This window comes from Vigna unguiculata, chromosome 8 (genome assembly GCF_004118075.2).
Source record: "Vigna unguiculata cultivar IT97K-499-35 chromosome 8, ASM411807v1, whole genome shotgun sequence".
Classification (NCBI taxonomy): Eukaryota; Viridiplantae; Streptophyta; class Magnoliopsida; order Fabales; family Fabaceae; genus Vigna; species Vigna unguiculata.
The window spans coordinates 35,731,926-35,759,715 of record NC_040286.1 but is presented as its reverse complement, the minus strand read 5'-3'; the positions used below and the strand labels follow the sequence as shown (position 1 = coordinate 35,759,715).

Sequence of the window (27,790 nt, the reverse complement as noted above, 5' to 3'; positions counted from 1 at the left end):
AACCGCCACGGAATGAATGAGACGGAGGAACGTTATCGGAGATTTTCCAACATGCGAAGAAACTATTGTCGAAGACACGCGACGGCGTAGAGCGCGTGGAGCAATCGGAGCAGTCCTCCTCCGACTTTCATTTGCCGTCAACAACGACATCGCCGCCAAATCCGAACGCGATCTCTGGAAAAACTTCATGAACGTCGTCAAATTCATTCACATTTCCGTTTCTAAAACACACTATTAGCAAATAATTTGCATGCCGTGATGCTGACGCACGTTACGTGAGTGATCCAAATTTTTTAAACAAGATTTTTGATGTACGAGATTTGTAGTCAAATTGCAATGCATATAATCTATAATGTATGCTTGACAGTGAAATTGAGAAGATGTAACAACATAATGCATTGTGCAGAAAAGTTGAACAGACCTGCAGAAAGATGCTCTATATATTTGGGCTAGAATTGCCAATTGTAAAGCATACAGTACACAAATTTCATTCCTCATTTGATTTTGTAATAAATAATTTCATCAGCTATTTCTAAATTCTACTCATACTAAAGGTTCTACTCATGCTAAAGGTTCGCACTAGAATTTAACTAGCGTTGAGGATGGCTAGTATTTACAAAATTTGACTGGTTATACAAAACGATGGAACTAGTGAACCACCCAAACTTCAACCTTGAATGACACCTCAACTGTGTCAGGAACCCAACACAAACACATGCGAACCAAGATTTTTCGTTACGTTCATCATCAGGATTTGCTCTCTATATAAGCTGAACGTAGTTTCAATTTTCAGTTAGGATTTTGTATTCGATATAAGCTTCTGCCAACACTGAACATTGTATCAACTTGTGTGTTTCCTAGGCTTTAGAAGGCCCAGAGTTTTGGCGACCCTCATAATTAATAAGCTCTGCAAGTGATCCTTTTGGTCTCTTACCAAATCGCCTAGATCCTGGTTTGCCTAAAGTTGCTGCATTTACCATAGTGGTTAGTGTGTCCACACCTTCTGAAATTGCTGGCATACCAATGCAACCATCACAAGACAAAATACAAGCTATAGCATGCATAGAAGCCGCCATGATAGGAGGAAGATCATTCCTTGGATATGTCACCTAAAGAATGTAAATTAGTTTGTCAAGAATGTTATTTGAAAAGAAATGACAGATAAATCACAGAAGAGAAAAACGATTTGGTTATTTACTTTGTATAAAATTGCTGCTGATAATCTCTCTCTCAAGCAGTATAGCTGAGCAACATCGATGGCTGTTGAACGAAAATAAAGCCAACGGTCCATGATTACTTTAACCATGTTATCAGGAGAAGACATCAACTTATCCTCACGGCCTCCACTAGATTTAGCATCAACTTCCATCCCATCTTCACTTCCAACTTCATCTTCACTCCCTCCGGCATCATCCTCGTCGTCGTCATTTTCGTCGGCCGGAGCAACAGCAATCTCTGTTGAAAGCAGCAAAAGTGGAAGTTGTCCAACAACTGTGCAGTTCCTTATGTTCATACCCACATCACCACGAGTAATCTCATCGTACACAATCAAAGTGTGATCTAAATATTTCCTGAATGACAACTTGAAATTTGTAGAATGATTGTGCAACCGAACTTTATCACCATTTGCTGTTTCAACTATAAACCTTTTCCCCATTTTATTTGGTATAAATCTCCCAACCATTGGATATAGTCCAGCTACCAAAACAGCATGGAGCACACCAGGGTCATATGCATTCACACTGTAACTTGAAGCATCTTCATTGATAAACCCATTTCGAATTAGTTCCGTTTGAAGTTGCCTGCGCATGCCAGATAACATGTGCATGGCACTTGAAGACACAAAATACTGAGAACAAAACCGTGCTTCTAGACCCATTTTTTTTGAGTTATTCCAGCATTCGAATGCAGCCAATACAGCAAACTGATCACCGCAACCCCCATACAAAGAAGCAAGCTCAGATTTTGCAGCTGTGGCTCTCTTTTTCTCTTCGGGTAACATTGGAAGTGTAAATGGATCTCTGTACTCGGATGCACAGGCAAGAGTTAAAGCTGGATCAAGACAGTTCATCAATATAGCAAAAAAAAGCATCCTGCAGATTGATGGGTGAACAGGAAGAGAACCAAGCTTCTCCCCTAGTTTGGTGAGTTTTTCATCACTTGAAAATGCCCCAATCTCTTGAAGAATTATAATAGCGTTGCGTATGGACTCAAAAACTGGAGGATCAAGCGTCTTGCCCAGAAATTCTTCTACTTTGCAATTTGGATCTAGCAACTTCACCTGTCACGAGAGAGAACCAAATCTAACGTGAGGGCAAATTTTTTTTCTAGTTACATTTTTGTATATGGCCATTGATACCTTGCTAGTACCACAAAAGAAAAAGAAAAACATACCCTTAGGAGGGTGTTGGTGTACTTTCAATACTAATTTAAATTTATACAAGATGAATCTGGTAACACAAACATATATAACTTGTTCAAAATTAAATTCAGTTGGGTTTAAAACTTTTTCAAACTGATACTCAAACCAGAAATAATGAGTTGGTGTACTACTTGACCTTCAGTAAATGAGTGTAGCTGCTTTATCTAATCTCACAAGTAACAACCAAATCACATATACGATGTAGCGTCAAAACACTTTCAAAACTTGAGGCATCTTTTCAACCTTAACACGCTTTCAAAACTAGAGACATCTTTTCAATCTTAACCTCAGACACAGAATATCATAGACACCAATTTCATCAAAGAATGCAACAAGACCCTTCACTATTTTCTCTTCCAAAAACCTTAGAAGAAAGTTGTTTCCTTCGCTCAAATCAGTAATTAACCACATTTTGCACAAATGAATTCATAAAAATAAAACATAAGTTTGAATTTAGCATTAAGAATTGACTAATTTTTTCCATTTGCTAAATTTTCATGTTTATCAGAGAAATTTTTACCATTTTATCATTCAGTAACAAGAACCAAGATTTAGAGTCACCAATCAGGAAAGATGGAATACCTGCAAACAAAGCTCCTCAATAGGTATTCTCCTAATTTCTGGAATCTGAAAATCTGGTAAGGAAGCTGCTCGAGTCCTTGAGTATAGATGATAACATATTCCAGGTTGACAGCGGCCAGCACGTCCCTCTCGCTGCTTAGCACTTGCTTTTGAAATCCAAGATGACTGAAGAGTTGAGACATTGTTATAAGGATCATAACTTTTTTCCTTCATTCGTCCGGTGTCTATGACATACACAATATCATCAATGGTGATAGCAGTTTCAGCAATATTTGTTGATAGTACAATTTTGCGGCAACCATGAGGTGGGCGCCTAAAAACCTTCTTTTGTTCCATGCTTGGAACCATTGAATGTAGAGATATGAGCATAAACTTTGAGGAATTCTTGAAAAAATATGATGCAAACAATTTCTCACGTGTTCTATTTATTTCATCCCAGCCTGGAAGAAAAACAAGGATCCCTCCATCTGTGGAATCAATGCATATTTTTCTTATCAGCTGCTCTATCAAAACAATATCAACAAGTTCTGGGTTGACTGTTGACAGGTATTTATCAAGTAGCTTATTCTCTTCTGTGGAGTTGGAAAAATCATTGTTTAAGTGCTTCTTCAATATTTCAGCTGCTTCTGGTTGCTTTTGCCTTTCAGCAATCTCCAGTGCAGTCATTCCATCCTGGGCCTTTAAATTGCAATCTGCCCCACAAGATAAGAGCATGCACATATCACCCACTCTACCCTTCCCAGCAAACACCATTAGTGGAGTAATGCCAGTTAAAGAATGTTGGTAATTAAAGAGTTCCGGAGTTCCTTCAGAAGAAACCAACTCTAACAGCATGTCCCATTCATCATTAGACCAAGCCAAATTAATAGCTTCATCCATAGAAAGCTTCTCTTCTTCACTTAGCTCCCTGGTGTTTATTGAAGTACTAGATGTAGTACTATCAAGATGATTATCATTCTTAGATTTTACAATAGAAAGTACATCCTCCAAATAGAAAGTTTTGACCTGAAGAAAGATTGGGTAGACATTGTAGTAAGTAACATGTGACAAAGTATTAGTTAATTACAGCCTGCTACAATATAACTACCGGATAAGTGAATCCCGGAACACTGATGACTGGGCAGCCCCCAAAATATTGAGAAAATCTCACAGCATCAATGGTGGCACTCATTAATATCTGTAATATTAGAGCACCAGAAGGTTAAAAATGGAAAATAAATAATTATTAACTAAATAAGTACTTGACCGGAGGTGAACAATAGAGATAAAAATATGATTAGATGTAATAAATTTGAACTGACCAGACGTAGGTGAGGATATGAAGGGAGCATGTCTCTGCATTTAGGTTAACAAAAATCAGAGGTATCAGTTCAAAAACAAGACAGACCTCTTAGGCAAGTAATCTTCTTCGTTATCTTTCTTCTCTGAGGGAAGATTAAACATAACAGGGAAGTTCTTGCCACATACCTTTTAGAAAAAGGCTTTTTTGCTCATTAAGGACCAACTCAACTCTACCCAAAAAAACTAATGCTATTAGGTGCAAAATATCTAAAACAAGCTTAACCCATACAGCCCAATTTCCCCCTCACTTATGCAACATGCATTTATACATTTGTATTAACCACATCACACTAGAGAGTAGAGGGCAATAAGTTCTTCTTAATGATATACCTGATGATTGCCAACATGAAGTCAGAGTATCGATCCCTTTCATGAATTTCATCCTGAACAAAAATGAAAATCACTTAGTTCGCAATGCCTACTTTGCAAGGATAGTATACACAGGATATGCTTTATATATATGCCAAGGCATACTTTCCAAAGAAAGTATGTGCAGAACATGAATCGCATGCTGGGATTTAGAAGATATAATCTATGAAGACATTTGAATTCACTTCCGACTCCTCTCAAAGTCAATAAGAGAATAACATGAAAGTTTCAAAGTTCATTTCCCCTCAGAGTACAATATCTATCACGGCATAGTTGCGGATACCCATTGCTGAAGAGACTGTCTGAAAACCATTTATTTTAAGTCTGATCTAGTTTATGTAGTTACAGTCACTATTTAGTAACTGCTTTATAATTTTTCACATTAAACTTCTAGCAATATGCAATCATTAAACCAGTGATAACTTTTCTAGTTTTAAAGTAATTAAACAACATCAAGTTTTAATACTTTCACCCAATGTTTCAATAAAAATGGGTTTGGGCAGGTCGTTCAAAATCCAACAGGGAAGTGGTGATATAACCGAAGTATATTAATTATTGGATTGGAGATGTTATAAAATCAATGTGGCCTAACAGGTGACTTGACCAACCAGTCCAAATTAACCAATCACCCTGACCAACCTAAACAAAGTTATGAAAAAGCAGAAAACTAAGTGAAAACAATGTGACATTTTTCTCATTAAAAGTGAAAACCGAAAATCAAAACAAAATACATTTCTCCAACCAAACAGCTAATTTTACAACAATTTCAAAAACAATTTTTCATATTTTAACAGATTTTCCCAGTCAGTTCAAATTTTCAATTAAACCATTTATCTAAGAACTTACCTGTCATGCCTAATAACCAAGTTTTTGACCATGCAAATAATTCAGTAAATGAAAAAGTGATATGGAAGAATAAAAACGTGAAGTATTTACCAAAGTTAAGTACCACACGTTTATGCTCTTGCTGAAGATAGAAAGTAATTTAAAGGAAGTACCATAATTATGTGAGTGATTCCAGAAATGTCATCCTTCATGTGCCCTATCTTAGACGAACGGGAACCTTTGGAAACCAACACCCTTAGTAGCACTCCAGTGGTACATAGCACAATTGATGATTGTCTTCCCCCTCTGCTTTCTAACCGAATCTGGATTTTTTTTGTTGAAAATGTAAGATAGAACTCGATGTTCATGAGATGTGTAAACCACTAGAAAAGCTAGTAAAGTTTGCTAAGAAGGAAGGCAGCCCATAACTTTAAAAGGGACTCGCATAACCAACATAGGATAGAGAATGTTGAATGGGGAAAAAGGTATAATTCTATGTAAGAAAGACAGAGGTATTGGAAACAGAAAAGATTGTTGATTGAGACAGTAACAAGAAAACTCATACTTCCCTACTGATGACATCCTGTAGATTTCCTACTCAGTACCGATAAAACAAGGTGCATCATATGTGTAATACACAAATGCAAAAAACTGGTTTGATTATGATAACAGAGGCGTTCGTATAAATATTTCTATACAAAATAAATCCAAATAAAGGATCACAGTACCATTACTACACCAAAGATACATCAATAAAATTACCTTATATCCCACATTTTCTCCAATAGTCTCTCCTCTCTCAGCGGAGATTCTCTCAGAAACTATACATAGAAACAGCAGAAGGAAACAAATTTCAAGTGAGACATAAAAATAAATATTAAAAATTAGGTCCAAAATCCAGAAGAGTTGCACACCTGAAGTTGCAGAGATTCGCCGAGGCTGAGTACAAACTATTTTACATACCTCTCCCTTACCCCACATATGATCCAAAATAAACTGTGGAACCTGAATAATGTTTAATAGAAAGTTAAAACAGGACAACAAAAAAAGAGAACGATAAATACAAAGCACAGATTGTTAAAAGACCTTGGTCCATATACAATGATGGAATTACAGATGGTGAAACCCAAAATCACAAAGCATCATGTAATTATCAGTGTGTCCACAATTATCAAAGCCAATTAGTTGAAATTTAAAATAGAAAAGCAACTGCATTAGTGCAAAAATGGAAATATGGGTGCAAATTTGTATCACAATTCACAAGCATACACACTAAAAGGACCAATCATAAAAACATCAATACATGACCAAAAATTTATTATCTAGAACAGGCGCAAACAAATTACATGTAAATGTAGCTGTACCATAATAAAGACAAGGCAAAGAGTTGGTAACCTGCGTAGTCTTTCCACAACCAGTTTCACCAGATATGAGAACTACCTGCTTCGAAACACATGGAAGGAATATTAAAATCAAAACACATGCAAAAATATAAGATCCAAATTAAATTCAATTAATGTGTAGAAATGCAGTAAAACTAAAATCTAACTCAACTATGTTATTTGGTATATTCAACATGTCAATGTGAATCATAAAGCTCAATCATAGTGCAATCAGCACCCAAGCTACCAAGTAGATGCATATCCAAAGGCAAGTTTACAAAGAAAATTTTTAAATTAACCTGGTGAGATTCAACAGTTGACGTAATTGCATCCTTGAAAGATGCAATTGGAAGCTTAGATCTATCTTCAATGATCTGCAAGAACGGAAACCAAACAAATGAATTGATAACAAGACTATTCCTTTTCAAATATTATACATACATTGCGAGAGGAATAATAGAAAAACATCATTCTGTTGGGTTGCAAGATAAACAAATGATTTTCTTTCACCTTTTTCTCAAAAAAGGGGAGAAAATAGGTCAAGTTCCTATTGAGACATCAGGCAAGTTGAGGCCAAGGCTTTCCTAAAAGACTATTGAGTTCAAAAGTTCAGACTTTATGTCATTCAAAAGTCTTTTATGGGAATAGGTCAACCTATTTAAGTACATGTAAATATTATTTTTTTCATAAATATCATTATTTTACATTAAATTTTTTATTGTGAGCTATTATGGATGAAAATTTGTACCATTAGAACTCAGGAAAAAATGAAACACCTATGAAGCCATTTTGTGACACTAAATCAGCATTAGTATGGCACACAACATAATTCTTCATGACAGGACACAACACGTAGAGAAGGACCAACATTAATCAAGAAGAAGCTGGATTGCAGTCTTGTAGCTATAGCATAAGTCCCTTTAGGGTTTCTATTGACTCATCTATTAACCAATATTTATCCAACAGAGTCATTTAAGATCTTACTAGCAAATTGTGAATGATATGTATTCAGTTAGATCCTATGTCGTGAAATAAGTTTAACAGGTGATACCTCTAATTAAGACAAATTCTCACCGACTTTACATGTGTTCAGTTAGATCCTATGCTCAAATTTTAAGATGATGTCAAAGACTATCATAAATCCATTGTTAGGCCACCTGCATTGGCTCGCTTCTTTTTTCAGTGTCTCAGAAAGGACTGCCAACAATAAAGCTGACCCAAAATGACTGAAAGAAGCATCATAGCGTAGAGCTACCAAAATGTTGACTCTTATTGGGTTAAAATCTGACATTGGCTACAGATATCACATGAGTAATGCTTGTAAGGCTTGGGTAGTTCTCGCCTTACAATGCAATTTTGTAAAACTAAGTCAGTTCCTAAGTCCAAATCCAAAGAACATGTAAACCCACTCATTGCAACCTGTTCCACCATTTTATTACTATCGAAATAATATTCAGTCCTGATAGCTCAAAGTAAACTCTAAACAATAAAATTCATATAGGTTTTCCAACAAAATTCATTCATGTAGGTTTCTGAAGCTGAAAGGAGACGGAGAGAAAATTAACCTGTTTCAAGTTAGGGACTTTGTTAATTCTAGAAGAAAGAGCTTCCAATCTCTTAGCAATTTCATTTTTGCTCATCGAAGGCCTGCTGAAAATATCATCCTGCTTCTGTTTTGTTTTTTCAGCAGTACTGTCACTATTTTCTCCAACCATCTCCCACAAGTCTCCATCACCAGGAGGATAATGGGCAAATAAATCCCCCAGCACCCATTTTGCCTCTTCAGAAAATGTGAAATGAGGAAGATTTCGAAACCCATTATCAGTGTCAGACTTCTTTTTTATTTTCTGAACGGACACTCTCCTGTCATTCCCAAGCCTAAGCAAAACACAGGTCCAATATCAACAATACAATATGCAAACAGCAAACACCCAATAAAAAAGCATTCCATTACCAACTATTCCATTCAACAACTGTGACCGTAAGTCTTACAGATTTAAAATTGCAATTGAAGTGAGCTGCCTTTAACACTCACCCAGAACTTTTAGATCTAAACCCCATTTTCTGGGACATTTGATGCACCAAAGCACGCTCTTGGTTGGACAAACCAGCATCAAACTTGTACACTGCAGAAAAACAAAAACAAAAACAAACCCGGATTTCATCAGTGGACACACCCATGCAATCATCATCCTTCCAACACAGATTTCAAGTGGGTCACGAACTACCCAACTCAAACTTCACAACAACAAAAACGTGCAAATATCCAATCCAAACAAAACACCCAATCACTCAGAAGCAACATTCCCGAAAGAGAAATGAACAAGACAACGGTGGCGTGACATTCCTCTGCATCAAAGGGTGAAACAGTGGCAGAAAAATAAAGGGGAAGCATTGAATGTTGGAGGGTAACCTTCATCTTTGGAAGCTCGGAACTGTTCCAGAATCTGGGAAATGCGAATCCTGGTGACTTCATCAACTTTGGGGGTTTGGCGGTGAAGTGCCTCTCCTTTCTTCTCTCTGTTTTTGGCCATCGTTTCCGACGAAAGAATCCAAGTGAAGAAGTTGTCGCAAGCGCAGCTCCTATTGTATATGCGTTTTGTGTCTCAGTTTCTGTTGCTGATTTTCTCAAAATTTAAATTGTTACGGCTTAAATGTCTTGCATGCGAGGGTTCGATCTCTAAACCTATTTGTATAAAATAAACAATGTTTACGAATTTTATTTTTAGGTCGTATAAATAGAATATTCTATGTTAAAGGGATATTATCTTTTAAAAGAAATTGTAATATTTCGATAGATTAATATTTAATTTTCAAATAATGTGCCCGGTGCCCTAGATTCAAAATCTTAGCATTCAGAACATTACCTCCTACGTCTATTGTTTCGTTTTATGTTGTTCCATTTAGGTAAATATTTTATATTTGTTCATTTCTCAACTATTTTATTCTTTATCGGAAATAATCGAGTAAAATGTTTTAAATTGACAGAACTGCTTTACTTAACCTATGGTATTACGAAAAGGTAATTTCAGATTTTGATTTTGACGATTGACAAGAAATTATATTTTAAAGTTTCTTAACTATGTTCCTTTATCCCTTAGTTTCAATTCATTGAAATTCGTTTCTGTGGATTTGCATATGAAAATAAATCTCTTATAAATTAATTTTTCATTTATAATGACCCAATCCTAAAATCCTTCCAAAAGAATCAATTTACTTTTAACTGTTTTATATATATAAAAATTTCTTGTTAGTATTTGATTACTGCTGAGACATACCAATGTCTAATATTACTTTCTTTGGCATGTAGTTTTTTTTTTTTTAAAAAAGAACTTATAAACATAACCAGTGAGCACAGTATAATTATTGATATAAAAAAACAACAATGCAACAAGTCAGATTCATATAAGCATATATAAGAAAAATAAAGATATACTGATATTGCAAGTATCATTTATAGTCTTGAAATCGCTCTTATGGGCAAAAACATATTCATTTTATTCCCAAAATTATATCATAGGCTTCTACTTTATTACAGTCAAAAGGTATTAACACCGATCAGTTAAAAACACTCAAAAAATGTAATCTACCATCCTCTCGATTTAGAAGCAGAAAATCTGTGTTAGCCAGGGGTAAGCGAGAAGAAGATGAAGTGAATAAGCACAAAAGAATTAATGACAATCTCATTTTTTTAATACAATTTTTTTTTCCTTTTAAGTTATTCTAAAATTAATTACACTATGTGAAAATAAATCATATATGGAAAAAATAACAAAAATATTTTAAGCTATTTTTATTCAACAATATTTTTACATATGGTTAAAATTATTTGATATAAAAGAGACTTGGAAAGTTGAACGTTGACTGAATTTACATTAATTAAATTTTAGTATATTTGATCGTCTAGCATTATTTAATATTCCCTTTTAATTTCTTTAAATAAACATAAAATCGTAACGAAATTCAGGAAACAAATTTTACATTTTCATCAACAAACTTAAAACCTCAAACATTAGATATAAGAATCATTGTGAAGGTATAAGTGTGCAATGAATAGAAATTATGAGATAATGAGAAGTAACATGCATTTTTTAACATGAATGGTCCACTTGTGGTAATAGAAATTGGTATTTACACGATTGCAATGATGAGAAAGAGAGAGAGAGAGAGAGAGAGAAATCAATTGGAATGAGTTGGTGATCTAAGATCCCCCATTGCAGTAATGGTGGACGCCATTGGTGGGAACATTTTGGTAGTTGTTGTGCAGAGAATTTAGGCCCCATATCCGAATTGTCCGGTCATCACTAGCTGAGGCTAACATGTGGGGGTTTGCTGGGTTCCAGCTCACACAATTTACAGATCCTGAATGACCAGCCAATGCTTCTATTAGCTCCCCTGAGCTTCTGTGCCATATGTAAACCTACAAACATACACTTCAACTTTAATGCTTGTCCAAATTTATCCAATACAACTCACTATCATAAGAGGTTTAATAACATTGCAGGGATCCTATATGCTGCATAAAATTGTTTCACATCCAAAAAGAAACACAAACTGAATAAACACCGCAGCTAAAAACTAGTAAATATGACAAACTGAAAACCAAGAAGGCCAAGACAGCAGTTCCTGATCATTACAATAATAGTAGTTGAATTCATTCTTCAACTAATATTATAAAGATGTTCAGTATATCAATCGAACAAAAAGCACCATTCCATGGGTCTTTTATGCCAATATTTTAATGAGTCTTTCCAGGCACACCAAGTGCATCTTAAACTTGATCTGAAGAAACAACGATTTATTTTAACAATTCTTTTAGTGCACTTTTGAAAACTATGTGATTATTTCCTAGAATTTAAGTTACACTAGACATGCACCAAATTCTTATAATAAAACACAGAATTAAAATTTAAAAACAATTATCTTTGACTATATAAGAAACATACAAGCATCAAAGCCTTTCAATTTGCAAATGGGAGAAGTATACGTTAGTTTTGATAAATGATCAAGGATTCATACCTGTGAATCCTCACTTCCACTAGCAATGAAAGCTTGCTTAAGGCCACCAAAGCAAGACCTGATAATAAATCGGGCACGTCTATGACCTTTGTACTTGCCAACAAGCCTAGGATCGCCTTCAATGTTCCATAGATGTATTTCTTGATTCAAAAGATTAACCAACAAGAATTTGTTATCCTTCGATAAGGAAAAAGCCGTTATTGGTTGATACTCTTCAATAAACCTCTCATTCTTTGTTTCTCTATTGAACAACAGTACAGAATTGGGTTTACAAATACTTAGAATCTCTTCCCCGTTATCCATGATTTCCAAATCAGATATCTTAAGGGTTTTTTGTCCTTTCCAAGACTCCACTTCTCTCCCATCCAATTCCCACATGCAAATGCTCTTGTCACTGAAACCACAAAGTATATATTTCCCACACGGGAACCACGTACAGGAAACTAGGCCAGTACCAGCTTTTTCATAAATTTGGATGCATTTGCCAGTGGAAACATCCCAACGCCTAATAGCCTCCTCCACTCCACATGTGAGGAGCTCTTGGTCATTAGGACTCCATGAAACTGAAGAAACAGGTTTCTGGTGACCAGTCAATCTATGCTTTACAGTCAGTCCACCATTTATGCCAACCTATTTAAAAAAATTTAAAAAGTGACACCTGATTTCATAGCATTAAACTATTTTACGTGTTAGAATGCAATTTTTGTGTCTTGATCCACAGGGGGTCTGAAATATGATGGAAAACATTATAACTGGGATTTGAATTTGCAGTATGATGGCTAAATCAAACACAAGTATTGAAGACAAATTTAGCAGAAAGTAAAAAAAAGAATGGAAGAGCAGAAAACAGAAAGTGTAAATTATGAGATCAATATCAAATATTACCTCCCAAATTATTGCAGTTCGATCATTTGATGCTGAAGCTAAATATTTCCCATTATGTGAAAATTGTACAAACCAGACTTCATCATCATGTGCCTCTAATATCTGTTGCAATATTAGCAAGAAAGAAAATAGTATTAGAAGGTAGATACTATCCATGCAATATACAAAGTGAAGACAGGACGATCATTGTAAATAGATGACAAAAGGATGAAACCACAAGACAAATTCTGTACCTTGTCTCATTTCTCCTCCCTGGTTTTGGGGATTGGCCTTTTAAGGAAATTAGATTATAAATATCAAACCTATGTAAAAAATTGGGGATTGTTTTTTGAAATAAATTAGATTATTCATGCATCTCATTTACAAGACATGAAGAGTATTTTAATAAGTAAAAAGTGATGAAGGCATCTTAGGTAGATATTGCAGTTCTAAATAGTGTAATTGCATATATATAGAGAAATGCATGACACCCATAGAAATGGTGCCTTGCCCAGATAGCTGTAATTATGTAAATTTGGTCATTAAGTTCCTACAAGCTGTGCATCAGTTGTCAGGATATTTTAATTTAGATTTTTCAATATTATTAGAAGCACTGACCATGGACTTCTATATGAAATATAAAGGGCATGCACATGTAAAAATGGGGATGGATGGGTTTACATCAAAAAGACATTCTACTTTAAGATTAATGTCTTCTAATTGGAAACAACTTGGTACTCTCAGAGTAGGAAGCAGGATTATCGAAAGGTAAAGGGCAAAAGCAAACTACCAAGCCAAGGCATTAACAACATATGACCTTGTTTTGACTGAAAAATATGCTTGTAGGAAAAAAAGATGCAAAATTTCATCCAGGACATTATTTTCTCAACTCAAACGACAAACTAACATGACTAAGTCTTTTCAAAAGCTATGATAATTGGACATCGCCAACATGTATTTAATTGTTTATCAAACTGTTCTAATAAGCACTTAGGAACCCTCCCTTAAAAAGTAATTTGTTAGGACGATAATCAAACACTTAAGTACTCCACTGAGTATCACAATACAATATAGGACTCAACACCCCATAATACCCAAGTCCTTATCACTTTCTACCCATTAACCTTTCTTTTACTTGTACGCACTGAGAAAATTAAAAAGAAAATTCACAGGACCTCAACAATCGCCATATCCATTAACAAGATGCCACCATTTAGCATTCAAATTTTCACAAATGTAGAGAACATTTATTTGTAATCATGAAATAATACAGACAAAAGAAAGACTAACAAACAGAGATCTAATTAGGAACAGGCAAACAACATAGAGGAAGCTGCTTCTGCTATCACTACTAATTAACAAGTCAAAAATATCTACTAAACATATCATTTTCTAACCTGTAATGTACTGGAAGGAATCTGATCTTTCCCACAATGATGATCTGAATATAATGACATCTCCTTATCCAATGAATTATGAAATGGGCATGTCTCTCGTTGTAAGATGAGCGCTTGTTCAACTAGATGCTCCAACCTTTTTTCAGGTATCATTACTGTAGGGGGAAGCAGTTTCTGCAATTCCTCCAGAAGCTTTGACCGAGACCTCACCCTTACAATATCTAGTCTAGGAGAAGGTGAAACTATGCAGGAGGAAAGTTCTCGAATTCTACTACTATTAATGCAAAGTGGAGTAATCTCCGTCCTCAAGGTCTTCAATGCTTCCATGACCTTTTCACCATTTAGAAGCTCAAAGAATTTCTGCTCCCATATTAAAAATGAGGCTGACCTGACCACGCTTTCATCTGCCAGAGCAATTTTACGTAATGTGGCTACACTGTCATCCCAATTCCCATCAAGTATTTGCTGCATAAATAGATTCACCCCAGGAGAGTGTAAAGCTATTCCAGACTCCTCCTCTAGATGTGCCCCACTCTTTCCGTAACCAAGAGAATATAAAGCCTTTGCAATTATCCTGACAAATTCCTCTTTCTTTATAACCCCTTTGGAACCAACAACTTGTTCGTCCCCTTTAGACGGTAGGGCCCGAGCCATGAAGTCCCTGGACAAGCCTCCAACAGGCTCTTTAGAAGAAGAACCGTTAGACAAGGCAACTAATCCTTTTGAGGATAACTTCATCCGCTTCAAGGCTGGTTCTTCATCTTCCACACCTCCCATGAAAAGTGCCCCTCAGCCCATATATAATTTCAGCAGCGCGAGAAAAGAACGCATACGACCATACACCTACAAAATGCCACTGAAAAACCACAAGGAAAAAAATGTCTGCATGAAAAACAGCAATGACAACAGTAAGTGCAATAAAACCAAGTCCTGAAATAACAGAAGCTAAACCAGTAAACAAAATCCTCAAACTGAAACGGCAAACTAACAAAAATTTCGAAAATGTCCACGTAGAAATTAACACGAGCAAACTCCAAAAAAAAAAATGTCTGCACAGAAACACAAACAACAACAGTAAGCACAATAGAACCGAGTCCATAGAAAAACAAGCTAAAACAGCAAACTGATTCCTCAAATTCAAACATCATCAACAACAATAAAAAAGAATAATGCAAGAATCCGAGCTTAGTTACTTCAAAGCACAATGTTTAAACCAATTTTATTTTCATCTACCAAATCAATAAGACCCCACGATGCCTGGCAAACTCAAAAATATCATCTCGAAAGCGAAACCGAACTCAAAAATTGCAAAATAAATAAATAATATATAATAAATAAACAAATTATAATATGCATTTCCCTATGAAATAAACAGAGACACGTCGAGCAAATCGGAAGAGTAACAGAAACAGGATAAGGTAGAAGAATCGGCATCAGAAGTCGCAGATCCAATAACATGAGAAGAAGATTACGACGGTGATGATCCACCGACTTACCGAACAAGCAAAGCAACGATCGGAATCAAAGTCTGAGACGCGATCGTGAGTTGAAAACCGCCGATTCCTTCTTCTTCTGCTGCTGCTGCTTCACACACTCTTCAGTTACCAAAACCACACACACGCTGAAAATCCCAAACCTTCTTTCTGCTTATGCCTGCAAACAATGATAACATATATATACGTGTAATATAATATATCTTCAATTATAACGATGAATTTTTTGTATTTCTAATTTATGAATTCTGTAGTATATGGTAAATTATCAAAAAGGTGCAACTATATATAAACGGTTTGAATCATGAAACGAAATAAAAACTTTATTAAAAATAATTAATAACGTTTAAATTTCATATGAATAAATTATTAGATAAATTTTAATTGCTATCTGTTCTTATTTTATCTTTCTAGTATTTTCTTCCATATAACTTTTTCTGTGAAGTTGTGAAATGACAACGAGCACCCTTAACTACAAACAAACACTTTCTTTGGTTTGGTATATGCCTTCCTTGTTTCTTAAACCATCACGCCATTACTTTCATGATTTCACACGAAACTTCAATGGTTTTCAAACATTTATATTATATAAATGTTACACTTTTTTATAATATGATTAAATATATTAGTACCTCAATTTAAATAAAAATAAAATTTAATTTTTCTTAAAGTTTTGTTTTAATTTAGTCATAATTGTGTGAATTTAGTCTTTCAACCAAATTTTGTTAAGTTTATATAATGTTTAAAACATATTTTACGATAGTCTTTCAGCTATTTATACCGTTTGATATATTGTTGCTTTAATATTAAATAAAAAATTATCATAAGATGCGTTTGAAATATCAACTAAATTTAACAAAATTTAACTAAAAATATTAAATTAACACAACTTAAAAAGTTTAAAAGATTAAATTTATCAAAGATTAAAAAATGACTAATCACAATTTTTCCTATAAATTTAAGAATAAAAATATATTTAACCTTTATAATATTACCATTTTATCATTTATTAAATGAAAATAAAAATTAGTAATTTTCATAAAAATATTAATAAATAATGGTACATTAATTAAGTAAGGCACGTTTGGTGGTAGATGTATGTGTGCACATTGGATAGAGAGGATGAGAAGCGTGGACATTTTAAATTATTGAGTCATGTTCGTGTCAGAGATTTCCACTCACTCCAAATATAATAAAATGGATAACTAGATCATTTAACTTTCATTCACTTTTTTCTTTTTGTTAATTTTCAAAACAAATGTTCTAAGATTATATAATACATGTACCTACCGACATACAGGATCTATAAGAAAAAAGAAACAGGGAATGCTTGGAAAAACAATATTAAACTCATGTTTCAATTAAGTTGTGATTTGAACATTTTTAAGATACATGTAACTAGGTTTAATTCTTTTTCTAAAATTATGTTTATAGATAACAATCATACATTGTGGTTCTGTGTAGATTTTATAGTGGTGGTGGCTTTGAACCATTTGTACAAAATCATTATTTAAACTTTATTCGTGTATTTAAAAAAAAAAAGAACATATCAATTTTCTTCTTTTAAAACAATATTAAAATTTACGACGATAACTTTATTAAAATTTTATGGAATAGTTATCGCGGAAGATTTCATATCATTTAGATTAAAATAAATTATCAGTATATAATAAGAATTTATGATAATTAAGTTAGATATTTATTTTATAAAGTATGTCGTTAGTAAATAGTAAAATATAAAATTAAAATATGGAAAAAAAATATTTTATCTATTTTATCTTTTCTTATTTTTTTAAGTTATTTATTGCTTGTGTTTATTTCGGTCTTTTTCACATGCTCTATTTTATTTTAAAAGATAAAAAATTAACTCTCTTGTCATGATTGATAATGAAATATTTGTCTCATAAATTTTTTTTATAGTAATTATTTTATTAACATAAAAGGAAAATTTAACTTTTTATCATAATTCATTTTTAAATTGCGACTTGATTTTAAAAATTATGTCAATCAATATTTAATTAGATTTGATAGTTTATTTTGTACTCTTAAACTTATTTTATTGATCAAGATCGACAATTGGATATAAATCTCTCTGGTTTTGCATAATTTATTGAGATTTTTTATCTGTTGAATGTATCGTGTCATTCGACATTAGATTCTTATTGAACCACCACTTATATCCAATCTCATATTTGATATCTAGTTTCATGTTTGCAGTGTATTAGCTTTAATACGATGGGTGCTGCAAATTAAAATGCTTAAACACAAAAAGAAAAAGGGGATGGTGGGTGTCTTTACAAGGGCAAGAAAAAAGAAGTATTGAGATACTTAATCCAACCAAGTCCCTTAAATTATGAAACTCTTGGACAAAAGGGAGGTTAGACAACTCAAAAACATAGATAGCATGCACTTAAGGTTCATTTACACATAGCATTTATATATATAACCTGCTATTCAAGTTTTTCAAGCAACACTGAAAGAACTTGCTGTGCTCTCCACAAATTTTCTTGCTCCCTTAAACCACCTCTTGTCTCCAGCTTGAGCCTTGCAAATGTACAGTTTTCCATCCTTTACAGTTGCTCTGATCAGTTGGTGCTTCCCACCTTCATCTCCATCAGCTGTTCTTGTCAACACAGTCAAAACATAGTACTGCTTCCCATCAACCACTGGTGTAGCACTCTCTAAGATGTTAGCTGTGGCCACAGCATTTGGATCAAAACCACCCTGTGCAACATTTCATGTTCAAACTCAGTTAGAACATGCTATGCCATTATTATTCAGTGCATTTGTTTTTCATCATCATCAATCACTTACCTCAGCTTGAGTTTCACCAAAGAAGGCCTGTTTTCCTAGTAAATAATCCACCTGCAATTACAAAAAACCAACTTTTGAATTGAATATCAGCAGTTCAAAGGTTTGAGACACCTGAAACAAATTTAAGAATGAAATCTTTCTTTTTACCTTTGAGAGGAATTCTTCGGGTGAACCATAGTCAGTGATGGACTTCTTATCAGTTGGAGTCACTGTGACAACGACATTGCTGGTTGTGTCAAAGTTATCCTCGTATCTAAGAACCTGGCCTGTGTACTCAACCTCTTTGCTAGGGTTCCATTTTGAGGGAATCGATAGTTTGAATCCATTTCCATTGTATGGCAAGAAATCTGTGTTTGACTTTGGCTTTCCAAACACATTGGCTGCAAGAAAAACAACCAAAAGTTGCTCAAATAAATCATGGAATCCCCATTACTACAGGGATCAAATCCATTTATGTGCCCACCCTAACAACTTCAACTCAATGGTATTAGAGACTTTATGGCCAAATGCATAATTTAACTAAGAGTCTAGTCTTGGTATTCTTCAATCAATCAGAATCAGAGTTCTACATCAGTAATAATCTGTACTAATCTTTAATTCAAATATTTCTTCAGCAAACTATGGACATGAAACTTCAATTCTAGTAGAAACTCTATCTGACCAGAGTTCAGATTTTCTATTGAGTTTTTCGGAACAGAAGAACATGACATAGAAAATCCAATTCAAATTCGACTAATTGCACGATGAGAAAAAGAGAAAGTGATATACCAGCTTCACCATAGGCTGCATCTGCAGGTTGGACTTTGGAGCCAACAGCAGCAGCACCAATGAGCACAGTGAGAGCTAAACGGCGAGAGATAGGAGCAGCATCATCCTCTTGGGGTGTCTGTTTCTGAGCCTTGCACACGAGATGGTTGGGCTTGGTGCTAACCATGGTGCGTTGTGATGGGGATCTGGCTGGGGTGGTGAGGGCATGGTGGTGCAAGAAACATTGGGTAGAAGCCATTGAGCTCTGATCTTTTTCTCTTACTGTTTCTGGCTCTGTGATGAGACTATGGTGGTAGGAACTTGTGGAGATGGTTGAGTTTGAACTTTGGAGTTTGTTATGTGGCAATGGATACTGGATTTGGAAGAGGATGATTGGGACTAATGGATTAGATTTTCGATGTGGGATAAGGTAATAGAGGCTCCGATTGGTGCCACGTCATTCTCATTTTATGTCTGCAGATATACTCATGTACTATTTTTTTTTTCATGTTTTTCTTAAAATTTATCTGCAAATCATTATTTTGGATATTTATACTACTTCTCTTCCAATATTATTATTATTATTTAAATTCAAGTAATCTCAATTTAAATTAAAATTGTGATCACTCATACATAAAATCAAATTTAAAATATTGGAATATTACTCTCTCTCAACGCGAATTTGATTTCTAATGTTTACTTTTTGTAATATCTGAACAATTACTTTAGCTGATCCTTCTTTAGTTTAAAGGATTTATCTCTGTAATTCTTTCTTATTATTTATTCTAGACCATTTTTCCCAAACTTGCCTGAGGTTAAAAATTTCAAAAAACTTAAAATGTGTTCATGTAAAAATTGATTTTTTTTATTATTGCTGTAATAAACTGTTTCTTTTATATCTAATAGAATGCCTAAATATTTAGGGTTTGTAGGAAAATATTTGTATATTTTAAAATATATTTTAAAATATACTTTAAAATAATTTTTTTTTGTTCGCAATATTTATAGTTTTTTTTAATTAAGTGGATTAAGGTATCATGAATAAACTAACAATACTAACTAAAGATCTAAACAACACACAATAAATTATATAATTTTCAAATATAAAATTTCATTTATAAATTTTCACTTTATATATTTAACTTTCTCATTTTTATCATTTTGATTCTCAATATTTAAAATATATATATATATATATATATATATATATATATATATATATATATATATATATATTATGGACTTTTTAATCATAAAAACTCAATTTTTGATAATTCAAACTTTTTATTCAATTTTTTGTATTATTTCTATATTGAGTCTTTAAATATAATGATGTTAATACATTAAAAAAGATTTTAATACATTTTAAAATAATAAAATTAATATTCATTAATGTAATTTGGAAATTGAATAAAATAATAAACCTTAAAAAACTACAATGTAAAAAACTTTTTGGTTTTCTGTCCTTTTAACACTAATTGTTGTGTATGTGGTTTCTTTGTAGAGTTACTAGTTTTTTGACCCATTATTTTTAATATAAATTATAAATTATAAATTCCTATGTTTCTTCTTTATTACTATTCCATGTTTGTAATAAAAAAAACTAAATATGCAGTGCTTAAATTTAGATCTAAATTTTTTTCATATTTTAAATTTTAATGCATTATAGTTTTAATATTTAAAAAACAAAAAAATATAATCATTTTAACTTCGTATCATTTTTTGTATGTTAAATAATATTTTAAACTCACATTTCAAACGAAATATGTCAAATAATATAAATAGTTTAAATATTAATTTAAAATATTATATATTATTTAAAAATTGTTTAATTTGATTGGATTGAAAAATTGTATTTATTAATATTTAAAATTTAAGAACAAGAAGTATTAAAATTTTGAATATAAATAAATTTTAATTTTATTTTAAATTTGAATAACTAATAACATATTTCACATAAAAAAAATTCCTTAGTGTCTTTTGATACGATAACTTTTAAATGTTGTAGATTGGGTGAGAATATCTATTACTTTAAAATTCTTCGTGATATATTCTTGGTATAGGTAATAAAAAAACAAGTGCATCAGTATAAAATTTTCATAATAAATTGTGACATATACACACATGTGTAAAAAGATTTATGACCTAATAGACATTCTAAATTAAAAAAAAAAATGTGATACATAACAAGGAGAATGTATCATAATGTTGAAATTTAAATGTGAACCAAAATTGTATATTAAATGAAAAATAAATAAAAAATAAAAAAAAATCCTAAATCTATTATTTTAAATTTTTCAAATAAAGATAATCAATTATTTATGCGAATTAAGCTCGTATTTTATTATTAATGTATCTTTGCAATAAATTTTTTTAAAGCACCTATCACAATTTGATATAAATTCATGTGTATAACAACCCATAGTTTTTTTTTTTTTTTATTTTACTTGTGATGAAAATAATAAATGAATTAAAATATATCATCACTCTTTCACACGTTATCTACATTACTTTCTTAATATAAATATTTTTTCTTTTAAATTTCAATTAAATAGATCTTCAACAAAAAATATCATATTTTAAAACATGATTTAAATTTTTTATTTTTAAGATGGTAAAAATCATGTTCAAAATAATTTTTAACTTCTAGACAAAAGTGGCCGAAGTTCTTGTTCAAATATTAACTTGGAATGAAAAGAAAAAAAAAGTTGAATTTATAATTTAAATAACGTCTTTAAGCATTTGTTAAAGTTAAAGTTAAATTGAAACTATAATTTTAAATATGGTTTGTATCATTTTTAGAAAAAAAGTAGTATTTGAACAAACATTTTATTAATTAAATACTTTATAAAATTAAATATTTGTAATTTATTATCTTAAAATGTTTGGGTTGGAAGTAATGTGTATCTCAATGAATTATCTCCTTACAATACTAATTTTTGAATAAAAATTTTGATATAAGAAAATTAAACACCTTATAAAGTAAAAAATATATAAATTTAGGTCTTATTTTTTTTTTTTTAAATTGTGTCGATCCTCCTATAAAATAAACTTAGGTCTCATTTTTTGTATTATATATTCCCTATAAATTCTAGCCTTACAAAAGATCGCACTTTTATTTTTATATATATAAATCCTGACAAAAACATCTTTTAAACACTTTTATGTTTATATACATAAATCCTAACAAAAATATCTTTTAAAATATTAAATGTGTATTTTAATCAAACAATAAAAGTATTGTTTGGCCAACTTCTTTATAGTTTGTTTAGAAAACTAAAAATTTAAGGATACTTTTAAAAGTTATAATTAATCCATGCGCAAATTAATTTTTTGAAAGAAATTATACGAGTTTTTCCATAAAACAAACTGTATACTAATTTCACTTTTTCTTTTTATAAAACCCACTCAATGAGTCAAACTAAATAAATGTTAACAATATTTTTAGCACAATCTTTGCGGCATACCAAAAGTTATTCCAAAGTAGGTCGTATTCATAAATTTATAGAAAAAATAATTATTAGAGAAACAACTTCCATCTTTATTAATTATTAATAAAGATGTAAATATTTAAACAAATTTAAAATTATAAATTTATTTGATAAAATTAAAAATAAAATATAATAAAACTGGTTATACTGAATTTGATCATTTTTTAATCTTAACTCTTCTATTATTTTCTTAAGAAACACTACATTAATTACTTTTAATAATTACACGAAGGAGTATTATTGAAAAAATAGCTTAAAAACCTAAAAGAAAAATCTTTAATGTAGTCATCTTTATGATTGTAAGCAATGCAAAATGCATTTTTAAAGTATAAGTTTTTTTTTAATTACTCTTATTTTATTTAATAATGTTTTTTTAACCTACCTTAAATTAATACTGTATTTTCCTTTTTTTTTAGTTTATAAACAAAACGTATTTTAGAGATTAGTGTAATTAATACATACGAATTAGTGTCAGAGATAGCAACTACTACATTGTTGTTTACGCCAGGCTCGGCTTCCAATAATCCAAATTGGAAGATGACGTGGATTTTCACGTGTTTTTTGTTTTCATTTTCACTTTATTTCTTTCTCCTCAATTATCACTGCTTATTTATTATATTAAAATACCATAGTACATTTCATCTTCATGCACACAAAAATCGTTTCTTCTCAATAAATAAAAAAGTACTACTATTTATTAATTAGCATAAAGTATTTAATAAATATCTTGTCTTTATTCCTGCCACTGACACTCATGATTATTTATTATCATCTTAAATCATACTTTCTTTATTTCTTTTCTCATAACATTTCATTATTAATTAATTAATTAATAAACGAAATTAAACTCTTTCCAATAATATTCTTTATTTATATGTTGCTAACTTTTGCATAGCTTTGTCCCTTCTCTTTCTGCAATTCACTCAATAAGCATCTCTTTCTCTCTCTCTCTCTCTCTCTCTTCTCACACTCTGTGTTCGCTACTTGGTTTCTTCTACACTGCATTTCTCTCTGGTTTGTGCGAAAAACCAATTTTTCTTTTTTCTGTTTTGGATGATGCAATTTACTAGTTCATGTTTCTTGCTTGATGCTGCTGCCTTTTTTCTATTTTCTTGTGCTTTTTTTTTTCCTACTGTCTTGTTCAATTCACCCATCAATTCTCTGGTTAGGGATTTGCACGTATGTTTAAAGTTTGAATTTTATTGAACGTTCATGGTTTGCTTTGTTTGTTGTGGGTCAAAATGTGGGTCTTTTTAATGCTTCGGGTAGATGAAAAAACTTGGTACTTCTTTTTCTTTTCTGCTTTCCCAGTTTATATTTTTTAAAGAAAAGTTGAATTTTGGTGAAAAAATAATATTTTTTCCCTTTTTCTTTTCTCTTTGATTAAGAATTAAAATAGCTCTGTCTTAGGTAGTTTTTTTCCTCTACCAAACATAGCATTGCAGTGAATGGAGATGTTAGTCTACTTTTTGTGTCACGATTACTCAGTCTTGGCAGAAGAACAAATTTATGCTGCATTCACTCGCTCTGCTCTCCATTTCACTTTTGCATTTGATCCTTTTCATTTCAAGAAACAAATAAACCCTCTGTTCAGCCTGGGAACGACTTAATGTGTGACACTTATGGAAGAGAGCGTAGAAAAATAATTAAAAGGATTGAGAAAGCTTGTAGCTCACTTAAGACACTATCAAGTTGCAACAATTACAACAACACACACTTAAAAAGACTTAATACTGTTGAAGTAGTAAACTTGATGAAGCTTAATTACGGAGAGGCTAAGTTAATTACTTGTTAGAGATGTTTCTTTTGTGGCTTTAGACCAACAGGATTTATTTTATTGTAGGTCAGATAACATTTTTGTCCTTTTGAATATGTGACTTGGTGTCGGTAGTATGTTCTTCTCTTTTGTTCATGATTCAGGAAAAAAGAGAACTGTATCATATATTGTTTTCATGTGTGTTGGTTTCTTATAAACGGTGATTGCCTGATTGATGCTGCAGTGTTTGGCATGATAGCTATTTCATACTACATTTTCTGATTTTCTTTATGTTCGTACAAAAGTGCAGGAACAATGTCTGAGAAAATGACGGCGGAAAACCTTTTAAACACCCTTGTGGAAACAATTGCTGCTGAGAAGCAAAAATCTGGATCATTTTTTGAAGAAGACAAGTCAAGCTCAGTGAGCTCCCAATTCAATAGACTCTTTGGACGCCAGAAACCTGTGCACCATATTTTAGGGGGTGGAAAATGTATGGTAGTTGTGGTTAATTTGCTATAAAATCTATCATGTTACCTTGACTTTTAAATTTCTTCTTGGGTTTTCCATTGAATGATGTAGCTGCTGATGTGTTGTTATGGAGGAACAAGAAGATTTCTGCTAGTGTTTTATCTGCAGCAACAGCCATATGGGTGCTTTTTGAATGGCTTAATTACAATTTCCTAAGTCTTCTATTCTTTGTCCTGGCACTCGGCATGCTTGGACAGTTTCTTTGGACAAACGCTTCTGGCTTGTTTAGCAGGTTATCCAAGCATCCTTTCTTCCCTTCTTTTGATCTCTGACTTTATGTAAATATATTATGCTACTTTACATCTTAAACTTGTTTTTTCTATGTGGGGTGACAGGAAGCCGTCTAAAGTTCCCCGTTTTGTCCTCCCAGATGATTTCTTCGTGAATATTGCAACTGCAGTTGGTGCAGAGGTTAACCGTGGACTGAGGTTTCTCCAAGATGTTTCATGTGGAGGAAACCTAAAACAATTTTTAATTGTAAGTATACTCTTACCTTTGTTTTCTTTGTAGTTGTTATTTACAGTCCAGGTTCATGATTAGAAGTTAGAACATAGTTTCCAGGTTAAACAGTTCTTCACTTTTATGCATCAGTATTTTCTATAACACTTGTTATTCAATCAATTGATCAATGCCATCTATTTTTGTTTGCTGCAGCATCTTCTGCCTGTGACATGTTATTGATATTTACATAAAAATGATCAACTGTTTGTTTTTCCACTCAAATGTCTGCCAATATGATAGATTCTATATTAAATTGGTATTATGCTGACAGGGATAAGTTTCCTTTAGTGGAAGCTTGTCAAATCAACTTTGCTGTATGTGATAGTATCTTCTAAAGAGTGTTTTGGTCTTAAGCTGTTTGGTATGACATAATTAGTCAATTGTGTGGTTATGCTTGATTTTTATTACTTTGTTGTTGCTAAAGATTTGCATATTACTGTGCAAAGAGTATAAGGAGTTCGTATGATATAATTGAATTGGGAAACTTCATGGGTCAATATAGGCTGTTTTACAAGATTTGGAGTAGTATTGTATGACAAAATAATCAATATGGATGGTTGTATTTAGTATCTTTAAGTGCACAGCCATGATGATGCACTTTCTACTTTGCCATCCATTATTTTATAACTTGTTTTTAACTATTTATATATTATAAATTATATTTATTTTTAGTGCAAAGGAAAATGTATGGGTTTTGTGTGGAATTTGTAATAATGGTTATTACATCCTCAGGCTGTATTAAGCTTATGGGCTGGTGCTGTGATTGGGAGCTGGTGCAATTTTTTGACTGTCATGTATATTGGTGAGTCCTGCTTTCTTTCCCTCTATTGATATAGATTAGAATATTCTGATAAAGCATCTGCTTGAATTTAATAGTTGGACAATGTTTGAAAAAAGAACTAATTTCAACTAATCCAAATTGTTTCTTTTGAATGATTCCTAAAATATATTCAAATTTCTTTTATTTTTCCGCAATTTTTTGACTGCTAAGATGCTAGAATAAGGAGTTTGGATGGTGTAAAAACAATCCACACACGCAAATGTTACCCAATCTTACTTGGAAGCAAGTGTAATTTAAGTCTATGATGAATGTGTATTGTTTTGTGGGATGCTTGAAGTTCAAATGCATATGTTAAGAATTATTTTCTTTGACAAATAACTCGTATAAGTTGTTCAATTTCTAAGGTTTTGTTGCTAAAATTTATGCTGTGTTATGTCTAAGGTTTTGTTGCTGCACATACACTCCCAGTTCTTTATGAAAGGTATGAGGATCAAGTTGATAACTTCATGTACAAGGTCTTTGATCAGATGCAAAATCACTACCAGAAGCTGGATTCTGGTTTGCTAAGCAAAATCCCTAAGGGAAAGCTCAAAGGAAAGAAGTATGAATAGGTTTTTCCTTATGTAAATGGTTTGATTTTAAATATCCTTTTCTCACTTGTGTTGGAATTGGAAAAGACTGGATAATGTAACTAGGGAACAGTTCTATGTTGGGGGGGTCTTTAAATTTGGTCTGCTTAATATTTGACCTGAGATTAAGACTTGATTTCGAATTTATCTTATGATTTAGGATTTTCATTTTAATTCTAAATTGTGTAATTTGAAGACGATCTGATCTATGTTATAGAATATGATACATTTGCATTTTGATGCAAATTTGTATTATGAAACGTATAATCTGTAATCAAATTTGTATTTTAAATTGTATATTTTGAAATACAAAACAAAAGATATATTTTAAATTATACAATTTTGAAAGAGTAGTGTTTGAAGGAAGGATTTGTTGGCCTGAGAGGAATTAACATTTACTGAAGAAAAAACCACTATACGTAATAAAATTCCGTTCAAGAACTTGTAAAAACCACTGCAGGTAATAAAACTCCGTTCAGGAACTTGAAAAGGGGGTGCATGGGTGTAAGTAAAAAAAGATAAGGACAAACTATTCATTTCACCACCAATGAAGTGCAGGTTGAAATTCTGGAGGTGTAACAAGAAATTCACTAAGAACTATTGGACAAGACACTCACAAGGGCTTTGATTCAAGCCCAGTTTAAAACCAGATACAAAAAATACAAATCTGATAAAAGAAAATGAAGTCGGAATATTTTATTCGATCCACAGAATGAGGAAAACATGGAAACTCATAAAATGGGTTTCGAAACCTAGGTTCTTTCAAACAATAACTCAACTTAATTTCAATTCTTTAAACCCAAGCAATTCAAAATTGAATATATATATCAACATTATAATAATAAC

The 27,790-nt window shown here is 32.2% G+C and overlaps 4 protein-coding genes across 8 annotated transcripts; 1 reads left to right on the top strand and 3 right to left on the bottom strand.

The window, feature by feature from the left end:
* Positions 1 to 422: 422 nt before the first annotated feature.
* Positions 423 to 9,610, bottom strand: LOC114194434 (DExH-box ATP-dependent RNA helicase DExH6). Of its 2 annotated transcripts, XM_028084630.1 has the most exons (14): positions 9,335 to 9,610; positions 8,957 to 9,047; positions 8,487 to 8,799; positions 7,221 to 7,295; positions 6,935 to 6,979; positions 6,454 to 6,544; positions 6,302 to 6,360; positions 5,713 to 5,862; positions 4,676 to 4,728; positions 4,306 to 4,339; positions 4,092 to 4,181; positions 3,005 to 4,009; positions 1,199 to 2,281; positions 423 to 1,109 (listed from the first exon to the last, which is right to left on the bottom strand). In XM_028084630.1, exons 1-14 carry the CDS (start codon positions 9,453 to 9,455, stop codon positions 858 to 860), a joined length of 3,462 nt encoding a protein of 1,153 aa, XP_027940431.1. In that variant the 5' UTR covers positions 9,456 to 9,610; the 3' UTR covers positions 423 to 857. The 2 variants fall into 2 exon arrangements, with proteins under 2 accessions (XP_027940431.1, XP_027940432.1); XM_028084631.1 differs by lacking the exons at positions 8,487 to 8,799; positions 8,957 to 9,047; positions 9,335 to 9,610 and having other exon boundaries at positions 6,904 to 6,979.
* Positions 9,611 to 10,933: 1,323 nt separating this feature from the next.
* LOC114194152 (WD repeat-containing protein 26 homolog) lies at positions 10,934 to 15,955 on the bottom strand. 3 transcript variants are annotated; one of them, XM_028084241.1, is made up of 6 exons: positions 15,698 to 15,937; positions 15,191 to 15,250; positions 14,202 to 15,057; positions 12,826 to 12,927; positions 11,941 to 12,570; positions 10,934 to 11,341 (listed from the first exon to the last, which is right to left on the bottom strand). In XM_028084241.1, exons 3-6 carry the CDS (start codon positions 14,976 to 14,978, stop codon positions 11,123 to 11,125), a joined length of 1,728 nt encoding a protein of 575 aa, XP_027940042.1. In that variant the 5' UTR covers positions 14,979 to 15,057; positions 15,191 to 15,250; positions 15,698 to 15,937; the 3' UTR covers positions 10,934 to 11,122. The 3 variants fall into 3 exon arrangements, with proteins under 3 accessions (XP_027940042.1, XP_027940040.1, XP_027940041.1); XM_028084239.1 differs by lacking the exon at positions 15,191 to 15,250 and having other exon boundaries at positions 15,698 to 15,955; XM_028084240.1 differs by lacking the exon at positions 15,191 to 15,250 and having other exon boundaries at positions 14,202 to 15,083.
* A 2,040-nt stretch (positions 15,956 to 17,995) lies between these two features.
* Positions 17,996 to 19,636, bottom strand: LOC114195246 (oxygen-evolving enhancer protein 2, chloroplastic-like). Its single transcript, XM_028085647.1, has 4 exons — positions 19,277 to 19,636; positions 18,656 to 18,888; positions 18,509 to 18,559; positions 17,996 to 18,418 (listed from the first exon to the last, which is right to left on the bottom strand). Exons 1-4 carry the CDS (start codon positions 19,512 to 19,514, stop codon positions 18,158 to 18,160), a joined length of 783 nt encoding a protein of 260 aa, XP_027941448.1. The 5' UTR covers positions 19,515 to 19,636; the 3' UTR covers positions 17,996 to 18,157.
* A 4,011-nt stretch (positions 19,637 to 23,647) lies between these two features.
* Positions 23,648 to 27,141, top strand: LOC114193527 (reticulon-like protein B8). Of its 2 annotated transcripts, none has more exons than XM_028083360.1 (6): positions 23,648 to 23,760; positions 24,813 to 24,995; positions 25,085 to 25,265; positions 25,369 to 25,510; positions 26,267 to 26,336; positions 26,757 to 27,141. In XM_028083360.1, exons 2-6 carry the CDS (start codon positions 24,818 to 24,820, stop codon positions 26,924 to 26,926), a joined length of 741 nt encoding a protein of 246 aa, XP_027939161.1. In that variant the 5' UTR covers positions 23,648 to 23,760; positions 24,813 to 24,817; the 3' UTR covers positions 26,927 to 27,141. The 2 variants fall into 2 exon arrangements, with proteins under 2 accessions (XP_027939161.1, XP_027939162.1); XM_028083361.1 differs by having other exon boundaries at positions 24,808 to 24,995.
* The last annotated feature ends 649 nt before the right edge of the window (positions 27,142 to 27,790 follow it).

Excerpts from the sequence above, each read along its gene's own strand:
- LOC114194434 (XM_028084630.1), bottom strand. The coding sequence starts at position 9,455 with ATGGCCAAAAACAGAGAGAAGAAAGGAGAGGCACTTCACCGCCAAACC. Across the intron at positions 7,296-8,486 it reads AAGTCCCTAACTTGAAACAG|ATCATTGAAGATAGATCTAA; the intron begins GTTAATTTTCTC and ends CCGTTCTTGCAG. Across the intron at positions 4,010-4,091 it reads TTCCGGGATTCACTTATCCG|GTCAAAACTTTCTATTTGGA; the intron begins GTAGTTATATTG and ends ATCTTTCTTCAG.
- LOC114194152 (XM_028084239.1), bottom strand. The coding sequence starts at position 14,978 with ATGGGAGGTGTGGAAGATGAAGAACCAGCCTTGAAGCGGATGAAGTTA. Across the intron at positions 12,928-14,201 it reads TTCCTTCCAGTACATTACAG|ATATTAGAGGCACATGATGA; the intron begins GTTAGAAAATGA and ends ATATTGCAACAG. Across the intron at positions 12,571-12,825 it reads GAACTGCAATAATTTGGGAG|GTTGGCATAAATGGTGGACT; the intron begins GTAATATTTGAT and ends TTTTTTAAATAG.
- LOC114195246 (XM_028085647.1), bottom strand. The coding sequence starts at position 19,514 with ATGGCTTCTACCCAATGTTTCTTGCACCACCATGCCCTCACCACCCCA. Across the intron at positions 18,889-19,276 it reads TGCAGCCTATGGTGAAGCTG|CCAATGTGTTTGGAAAGCCA; the intron begins GTATATCACTTT and ends TTTTTCTTGCAG. Across the intron at positions 18,560-18,655 it reads CCGAAGAATTCCTCTCAAAG|GTGGATTATTTACTAGGAAA; the intron begins GTAAAAAGAAAG and ends TTGTAATTGCAG.
- LOC114193527 (XM_028083360.1), top strand. The coding sequence starts at position 24,818 with ATGTCTGAGAAAATGACGGCGGAAAACCTTTTAAACACCCTTGTGGAA. Across the intron at positions 25,511-26,266 it reads ACCTAAAACAATTTTTAATT|GCTGTATTAAGCTTATGGGC; the intron begins GTAAGTATACTC and ends TTACATCCTCAG. Across the intron at positions 26,337-26,756 it reads TTTGACTGTCATGTATATTG|GTTTTGTTGCTGCACATACA; the intron begins GTGAGTCCTGCT and ends GTTATGTCTAAG.